We start from the raw sequence: 9,509 nt of genomic DNA, 5'->3' as shown, positions 1-9,509 counted from the left end.
ACGATGGGCCTCACTCGTTCGGTTGGGACACATCAATACAAGGATGGTTCCTATCATTCCAGCACTGGGAACCGAGCAAACCTTCTGATTTGATTACTCCACAGAGCTACCGTACTTTCCCTCACAGAAATTTTCCATCGTAATTTTTTCTGAAAAGAAAGGGTATTTCTTTCAGGAGAAAAGGATTGTATACAGCGGATGTATCGGAAGCACTCAGACATCCAAATTTTTCCGCTAAAATTTCATATGCTACAATATCCAATCCGTGGGAAAGATTGTACACATGATGATGATTCTTTTTTATGAATATTAGGGGTATGCACTCATCGAGTGGGACACAGCATCCAAATCAATGGCCAACCAATGGTATGGTTCATACTGGTGTGCCCCATCTGATTGGTGGATCGGCCTTATTTTCGCATCTGGTAATCAACATGGTGGGGTCCAGATTTTGCACGTGTTGGTACACCCTACACATGACGTTTGGCGGGGAAAGGAGGGCTGTATATAAATACAGCCTCTGTATCTGATCATTCCAATAATTTTGAGAGGAGACGCTGCTCGCACGTGCCAATCCCCAGACACAAAAGGGGCCCTGCATGACATTGGCACACGTGTACTAGATCTGGGCTATTCGCCGACCGGACACACTGTGATCGTGATCTAAGCCGAAAGCCAGGGCAGACAACTTTTCAGGTGGGCCACAACCGTACTTTCAAGTATAGACGGTTGGTATTCCTTTCCCAAAAGATCATTTTCCCTCAAACCGTAGCCCGCGGGAACAGTGGACCACCCTGATTTTTGTTATAGAGAAATTCCACCACGAAGGCCTCGTTATGAACGGCTTAGATCTCTCAAAAGAGTGCAATTACATCTCTCACAAGAGTGCAGTGTTGACACGTTTGGAGCGCTTGTTTCACGCATCTGAAAACGGACGCTTGCAAGTAGCAGTCCGGTATGAAAACGAGACGTGTTACGGGAAACACGTGAGTGGCTGTTCCCTGACCGTGGGGTCTACTTTAATATATTTGTTGTATATCCAGGCGGTCCATCAGTTTTTCAGTGGATTTTTTTTTAAAAAAAAATCATTTTCTAGGCTAGGTAGGCCTGAATTGCAAGCGTACCACACACCGGGGATTGAATTCCCACCATTAAAAACTTCACAGGCCTACAAAAGTCTTGGATCATGCTCGTATTTGTCTTTCCCTTCTTCCATGTATGTGTGGTAAATAAATATTACTGTGTGCCCTAAGAAGTTTTAATAGTAGGCATTGAATGCCCACTGTTTCCTATGATGGTCCACTGGAGATTTAGGCCTACTTCAATTTTGAGACCATGCTCTAAAATGTAATGAAAAAAATGGATGGACAACATGGATTTAGAATACATACATTAAGGTGGGCCCCAAAGTTAGGGCAACACCCGGAACCGTCATCTTATAGTGCCTAATCCACTAACGTTTGGCAATTGATTTGATTCAAGTGTGTGAACGGATTGGGTGCAGCCCTTCCCGTGGGTCCACTTTGATGTATGTATACTATATCTATATTGTCTATCTATTTTGTCAAATCATTTGGCATGAGCCGAAGCACAAAGTAATTTCAAATCTAAGGTGGACCATACCATAGGAAACACCACAAAAGTTTAAGATCAAGCTTATGTTTGTTTTTCTTCCCTTAATTCAGGTCCATGTGACCTTGACAACAAATTGGATGTTAAATAAACATTATAGAGCTTAATTCAGGTCCGTGTGACCTTGACAACAAATTGGATGTTAAATAAACATTACAGAGCTTATGAAGTTTTTAATGATGGGGTGTTCATTTACAATTGTTTCCTATGGTACGGTCCAGCTAAGATTTGAATCTACTTCATTTTGTTCTCCTGCCTTTAAACAATACGGAGAAATAGACGGAGAGCATGGACATTGAATACACATATCAAGGTAGGCTATATGGGGATCCTTACTCTTGCTTGGGTGGTAAACTCTCAGGAGGGTATTCATAGGTGGTGAAATTCTACTAGAGTGAGTGTGTTGGGTGGGTGTGAGTGTGTATATAAAAAAGAAAAAAGAAAAAGGTAGGCTATTATGTAAGGCTACACCTTCTTAGGTGAGGCCTAGGCTTAATCCGCTTTGGATCTGCACATGGCCCAAATCAAATCTAGCCATGTCAAGCCATCACAAAATCTAATTTTATTCTAAAAAAAGATACGAAAGTATTGGTAAGCAGTGAGGAGGATTTTAGCCTTTGGATTGGGGTTACAATGGGAACATACTCCAATAGTTGAAGCCATTCATATGATAGGCCTCACCTTGAGTGAGGAGGTTCCCCCCGAAGCCATTCATATGATAGGCCACACCTTGAGTGAGCCCCCCCCCCCCCCCCAAGCCATTCAAGAGTTGATGAGAAATGACCATTACAATTATTGTGGTTGCTTGCCATTTGAATATGCCTCAAGTTTGACTTGGCTCATGATTTAAAATAAGCTTATAGAATGGATGAACAATAAAGATAAAACACATACATTATGGTGAGCCTTGGAGAAATTTGACACCAGCTAACTGGTGGTGTTGGGGTCACTATCCAAAGCGTGTCTGGTAAGTCTATTACATGTTTACGCAGACAAAGATTAAGGGGTCATTTGGCACCATGGATTGGAAGCGATTAAAGGGGATTTGAGGGGGTTACAAATCCCTAATTGTTTGGCAGTATAACGGAACTAGGGTTTTTAAATCTAGGGGGTTTCCAATCCCCTCTTATAGGGGATTTGTAATCCATGGTGAGAGCTTGATTACACCTAAAATCATTTCAACAGTTGCAGGTGTAACATGTGTGTCATTGTATACTATCATTCTATTGGGCACATGACCCACTAATGATGATCAACACCGTCTAAACATTGTCCATGTAAATTTACATCGACCAAACATTTTCTAGCATCGTCCATGTAAATCAACGATTAAAAATCGGTGGTTAGTCACTCAGACCTGATATTGTGCTCGTGGCCCATCCGAGATTTAGAATTTCATCATTTTTGGGCAAAGCATATATTTCATTGGGCTTATCACAACTATTGTATCGAAAATTACAAATCTCACTGATTAGATATATTAAAATTAATTTAGTAATTAAATTCAAACCCCTGTAAATGTATTATGGACATGTACTTTTGAATTAAAGTTAAGGTGCTCCACACACTGGGAGGGTGCAAATCCAAGGGGTTGCTAATCGTGGGGGTTCCGAATCCAGGAGTTCCAAATCCACACTGCCAAAAAGGCCCTAAGAAATTTCAATTCGAGATGATCGAGGAGCTAAGATATTTCAATCTTAGATAGTTCTTATGAATAAGTAATCCAGAGGATTACCATCAAATAAACGGTCTGTGTCATTTAGAAGCACCACAATCCAACGGTTAATGTCCGGACGTATCCTATTGCAAATGTGTAATACGTGGACACGTATGTATGTATAAATTCGAACCCTAGACGATTCCGTCTTGTAACGGTGAAACCAGAGACACGGTCGGGATATAACAGCCATTTCCAAATCATTGCAAGGCAATTCCGACATTAACTAACAAATAGCTGAGCTGGAGCATATTGCCTTGGAGCAACGTTTCCTACAGAAAGCCGGCCCAGGCCCAGATTCCTCTCTCTCTCTCTCTCTCTCCTTATCGATTTCTCTCTGCTCCTGCAGCTTCTCTGCTAGTGTGGATTCTCTTCTCCAAGCCCTCGTTGAAAAAGAGAAACCACCAAAAGAAAAGAAATAAAAAATAAGGAAAACCTGTTTCTGTGGTCCTTCCTTTTCTGTAAGGAGGGGAGAGAGAGAAGCGAGAGTTTTGGTAATCCACCGCCGAGGGCTACGATCTTCAGAAAATGCCGCATCCGTTTCCCAAACGGATTTCTGGATTTCGCCGTGGCTGATTTTAGAATGCGGCAGTCTTCATGCCACGACCCACCCGCGGGAGCACCGAATCTCCCGTTGGTTCCCACCCGCTGCGGCGCCACTCGCCGCGTTACGCCCGCAGGCAGCAGCTCTGGCGCCGTCGAGAAGCTCCTCCCCAACGGCGACCTCTACACCGGCGGATTCTCCAGCAACGCCCCCCACGGCTCCGGCAAGTACCTCTGGAAGGACGGCTGTATGTACGAGGGCGACTGGCGCCGCGGCAAGGCCGCCGGCAAGGGCAAGTTCTCGTGGCCATCCGGCGCCACCTACGAGGGCGAGTTCAAGGCCGGTCGGATGGACGGCCACGGCACGTTCACGGGATCCGACGGCGACACGTACACCGGATCCTGGGCCGCCGATCGCAAGCACGGCTACGGCCAGAAGAGCTACGCCAACGGAGATTTCTACGAAGGCGTTTGGCGTCGTAATTTGCAGGAAGGACAGGGGCGTTATGTATGGAAGAACGGAAATGAGTACGTCGGTGAGTGGAAGAACGGGGTTATTTCCGGGAGAGGGGTTTTGATCTGGGCCAACGGTAACCGTTATGACGGGCAGTGGGAGAACGGCGTCCCGAAGGGGAACGGCGTTTTCACGTGGCCTGACGGGAGCTGCTATGTCGGGAGCTGGAGCCCCAACTACGAACTCAGTGGTACTTTCTATCCCGGCACCGCACGGAGCCCGTTCTCCCCGCTCGTGGACAACCACGGCCATTTCCCGCTGAGGAAGCGGTCATCAGTCGACGGAACCGCTAGAGGCAGCGCAGTCGAGCGGAATTTCCCTCGGATTTGTATCTGGGAATCGGACGGTGATGCTGGGGACATCACCTGCGACATCATCGACAATGTAGAGGCATCGATGTTCTACCGGGACGGGACAGGGCTGGATCATGAGGTTGTCATTGGCCAGCGACGGCGGGGCCCATGCTGCTTTTCTGGAGAGGCGAAGAAGCCCGGACAGACGATATCAAAGGGGCATAAGAATTACGACCTGATGCTTAATCTGCAATTGGGCATCAGGTAATTTGTTGGGTTGCTCAGATGGGGTGGATTGGATTTCGTTTTGCGCATTGGTTGATGTTGGTTTTGAATTTGTTTAGGTATTCAGTTGGGAAACCGGCTTCTTTTCAGATGCGGGATCTCAGGCCGGCGGATTTCGATCCTAGAGAGAAGTTCTGGACGCGGTTCCCACCAGAAGGGTCGAAGGTTACTCCCCCACACCCGTCGGTGGAGTTCCGATGGAAGGATTACTGCCCCATGGTTTTCAGGTGCTGGTTTGTGGAATTTGTTTAGGTTTTCAGATTTTGATTTTGATTTTGATTTTTTTTTTTTTCCTGCGATGAGCTTCAATGCGACTAGGATTTCGATTTGTCTTTCAATGTCCTTTGAAATCGAATGTCTCTCTGTTTTTAATTTTTGCCCTGTGTGGATGATGGTTTGGTGGTTGTTCAGACATCTGAGGAAGTTTTTCGGGGTAGATCCAGCGGATTACATGCTAGCCATTTGTGGAAATGATGCACTGAGAGAGCTGTCTTCCCCTGGGAAGAGCGGCAGCTTCTTTTACCTGACCCAGGATGATCGGTTCATGATCAAGACCGTGAAAAAATCTGAAGTGAAGGTGAGTCCTTAACAATTTCATTCTACCCTTTATTATGAGTATGTGTACTGTTTATGAATTCACTGGCTGCATAATGAACTGGAAGATGTTTGTGTTTTTGCTCTGTTAGTAGATAGAGCTGCCTTTGTTTGTCAAGCTCTTGGATTTTGGATTATACGATTAAGGTTGCATTTGGCTGACCATTATTGGAGCCGGCAAAACGATTCATAAATTTTCAGCTCCAAAGCTCAGTAGAGTTTCTGATAATCAAGAAATGGGTTGTGTTCGAAAGTAGTAGCTCTTTGGCATCCACATGAGTACCATTTCATAGATTTTGAAAATTTTACTAATGGCAGTAATCCCAAAAACCATGAACTATTTTCCTTGCAGCCTGAGCAAAACATATCCTAGGTTGATCACCTTCCTCTATAGAAATCAACAAGTTTGAATTCAAATCTGAGTCACTGTCCTCTTGATAACCAATGTACAGGTACTCATCAGAATGCTTCCCAGCTACTACCAACATGTTTCTCAATATGAAAACTCTTTGGTCACAAAGTTCTTTGGCGTGCATTGTGTTAAACCGGTGGGCGGGCAAAAGGTATATATCTACCTGTGCAGAGATTGAAATTCTGTTGCTGAGAGTTGTTTATGCATTGAAACGAACAATATCCATTCGCCCTTTTTTGGTGAAAACAAAAAATAGGTCCGCTTCATTGTCATGGGCAATTTGTTCTGCTCGGAGTTCCGTATTCATAGGCGATTTGATCTGAAAGGATCCTCCCATGGCCGTATGACTGACAAGGCTGACGAGGAGATTGACGAGACAACCACCCTCAAAGACCTTGACCTCAATTTTGTGTTTCGCCTACAGCGCTCCTGGTACCAAGAACTTCTCAGGTATTTCACTCTTCTTACAGTGGATTTTTATGTTCTTTTAAATAAACAGTCTTGAGTGTTCTTCTTTCTGGTTGAGAAAATGTGTGTAGTTCTCATAATTGGCTGTGTTTCAGACAAATCGATCGAGACTGTGAGTTCTTGGAAGCAGAGAGGATCATGGATTACAGTCTCTTAGTGGGTGTACACTTCTGCGATGACACCTCGGCTGATAAGATGGGGATGTCACCGTTAGTTGCGCCTCTTGGTAAGTTCATTTCCTAATTTCCTTGTGTGTAAGTTTGTAACATTGAATTTATAAGGTAGTTGAAAAATCTTGGGGATGACCTAGATGATGGGGGCATTTTTGTTCCTTTAATAGGTAAAAGGGAATCATTTCAAGGAGAAGGAGCTTTATCGCAATGGCACATCTTGCAAGCAGAGGGACATGAAGCAGAGGGACATGATACGGACGTGACTTTGTCTGGCCGGTATATGTTTCTCGAATCTTTTTTTGATTTCTTGTAGTTCTAATTTGCGTGTTCTCATTTACACTGGACTTTTTCAAGACCCACTTCTGCAAAAATTAGATAAGAAAACTGCTCATCAATTATTTATTAGTTTATTCATCATAAACAGCTGTGAGAATATCTTTTGGTCATGCTTTCCCAATTAGATGGAAACAAGGTTACGAGTTTTATGGGTCTGTTGAGTTTTATCATTTCGGAATTATTAAAGGGCAGGTTGCCTTGGAGAAATCAGGAATCTTAATTCAAGTAGGGAATGGGGTATAGATTGGATTCTTGTTGTTGTTGTTTTTTTTTTTATTTTTTTAATGTTAATTTATTTGGGTTTGGGGATAAGGACAATGTTTCTTCATATATCCATTGCCAGCTTTTGATTGCCTGTGGCTTATTAAAATAATTTCAGTTTGTCATAAAGAAAATGGAAACAATTAGAATCAGACGTTTTCGTTTTTTGGTGCCACCTGGCATTCGCATAGCTGGACTAGATGGAAATATGTAAATTTTGAATGGTGGAATTATTCCTGGAGTCATTTGTCAGCTAGTTATGGAGAATTGCTTAGGTTTGGCTCCTTGCTGCTTGTCATTGGAAAGGAAGGAAGGCAAAACGACGACCATGATTTTTGAATTATTAGTGGTTTGTCCTAGAGTGCTTATGATTGACCAGGAGTAATTTCATTTGATCTTTTGGTAAAAAGTTCTCTGCTTTAATCCAAGTATAAATTTAGTTACTTGCAATCATTAGTTGAAAGTTTTCAGTTGCCTATATATGTTTTGAACAGAAAGCCGTTGGTACGACTGGGTGCAAACATGCCAGCAAGGGCAGAATGCATGACGAGAAGGAGCGATTACGATCAGTATCAACCCTATCTCTCAAGTGGAAGCGAATCGACGCCTGCCCGTAGCAGCAAAGTTTCCCAAGTGATCCTTTACTTTGGGATAATTGACATCCTCCAAGACTACGACATCAGCAAGAAGCTGGAGCATGCGTACAAGTCCTGGCAGGCTGATCCCACCTCCATTTCTGCCGTCGATCCGAAGCTCTACTCCAAAAGGTTTCGAGATTTCATTGGCAGAATCTTTGTAGATGATAGATAGCGAGTGCCAAGGAGAAAGAAATCCCAACAAAACCATTGGCCATGAGGGAAACAGAAAATCTGGAGATGTCATGGATTTTGGAGAAAAATATTGATCCTTAATTGAATGCGGGCCACACTCAATATGTGAAATACAGGTGTTGGGCCGCGGAGTGGGAATTTCAAAGAATTCGGGAGACGGGCAGGCTAATCTTTGGGCTGAATTTTGGAGCTCAGCCTCGAGGAACTTGTACATGTTTGATGGGGGGAATTGGATTCTGAAATTTTTTTTTTTTTTCCACTTTTTTGGTTACCGAAAAAATATATGGGTCGGAAGGCAAGAGAGAGATGAGAGTGTTTTGTTTAATGATAGATTTTAAGGGGGTATTATTTGGAATAAGAAATGTACAGTGAAAGATAGAGAGGGTGAATTTGAAAATTTTTTGTGGGTTTTCCTCATTTTTTTAGTGGAGTTGTTTTTGTGTTGGCTTTTGCAGATGAGTGAGAGAGAGAGAGAGAGAGAGAGAGAGAGAGAGGTTTCTCATATCTTTGGGGTTAGTATAGTAGCCGTTGTTTTTTGGGTAAGTGGCTTTTGCAGGGAGGAGATGTTTTGGGTGTTTCTCATTTCTTTGGGGTTAGTAACCTAGTATGGTAGCTGTTGTTGTTGTGTTGGATAAGTGGCTTTTGCAGGAGAGAGAGAGAGAGAGAGAGAGAGAGAGAGAGAGCATGAAAAGCAGAGAAAAGCAGGAGATGAAAGATGCTGAGAGTGTTTGTTTGCTTCTTTTTCCTCCTTTATTTTCTGTTCTTTTACTTCTTTGGAGAAGATGAAGAATACGGCAAAGCAAGCTGCACTGAGAATCGGGGTCTCCCTCGCTCCCTCTTTTGACGTGGGGGCATTATGGGCATTTCGGGAAAGGCAGAATTTCATACACCGGCCACATGTGACGTTTGATACGCAGGCACTCGAAATTGTACGAGTGGCATACATCAACTCAAATTAAACCGACTAAACTGTGGATTTCACCATTTCTATATCATAATCTCAAATTCATACTAGTTTAAAAATCCTGACCTCCGATTTATGGACACTTGTTTATTAAGACACAACGGCTGAATATATTTTAATTTCAATCAAGTTAATGTCCACCAATCCGGTAGTTAGCTAGTCTAATAATTCTGATTTTTCCTCCATGTATATCTAAACTTTGGACACTTAATTTGTACGATTTAATCTGAATTACTTGTATGCCCTGTATGCAATTTGGAAGTAAATTTGAAGTGTCTGCGCATCATCTATCACGCTGCTCCGGAGCATCGAAGTTTTTCGGTGGGGAATGCGAGGACAGTCGCTGGAGTCCGTGTCTAATAGGTCAAAGTCTCTCTTTAGTACGCCCGTACGTTCGTTCCCTCTTTTAAAATGTCCAGGGACATCAATGGTAGTTCACCGCTATTTTTAAATGATGGTGACTGATTAATCCATGTGGGTGTATTGT

At 43.3% G+C, this 9,509-nt stretch overlaps 1 protein-coding gene across 1 annotated transcript; it reads left to right on the top strand.

The window, feature by feature from the left end:
• Window positions 1-3,652: 3,652 nt before the first annotated feature.
• On the top strand, window positions 3,653-8,475 carry LOC131242547 (phosphatidylinositol 4-phosphate 5-kinase 1-like). The gene is made up of 8 exons (XM_058241256.1): window positions 3,653-4,963; window positions 5,044-5,211; window positions 5,396-5,561; window positions 6,031-6,141; window positions 6,247-6,440; window positions 6,554-6,684; window positions 6,799-6,907; window positions 7,723-8,475. Exons 1-8 carry the CDS (start codon window positions 3,933-3,935, stop codon window positions 8,036-8,038), a joined length of 2,226 nt encoding a protein of 741 aa, XP_058097239.1. The 5' UTR covers window positions 3,653-3,932; the 3' UTR covers window positions 8,039-8,475.
• Window positions 8,476-9,509: the final 1,034 nt, after the last annotated feature.

This window comes from Magnolia sinica, chromosome 4 (assembly GCF_029962835.1).
Source record: "Magnolia sinica isolate HGM2019 chromosome 4, MsV1, whole genome shotgun sequence".
Taxonomy (NCBI): domain Eukaryota; kingdom Viridiplantae; phylum Streptophyta; class Magnoliopsida; order Magnoliales; family Magnoliaceae; genus Magnolia; species Magnolia sinica.
The sequence above is the reverse complement of the archived record's forward strand: the minus strand, read 5'-3'. Positions and strand labels throughout refer to the sequence as shown.

Excerpts from the sequence above, each read along its gene's own strand:
- LOC131242547 (XM_058241256.1), top strand. The coding sequence starts at position 3,933 with ATGCGGCAGTCTTCATGCCACGACCCACCCGCGGGAGCACCGAATCTC. Across the intron at positions 5,562-6,030 it reads TGAAAAAATCTGAAGTGAAG|GTACTCATCAGAATGCTTCC; the intron begins GTGAGTCCTTAA and ends ACCAATGTACAG. Across the intron at positions 6,441-6,553 it reads TGGTACCAAGAACTTCTCAG|ACAAATCGATCGAGACTGTG; the intron begins GTATTTCACTCT and ends GCTGTGTTTCAG.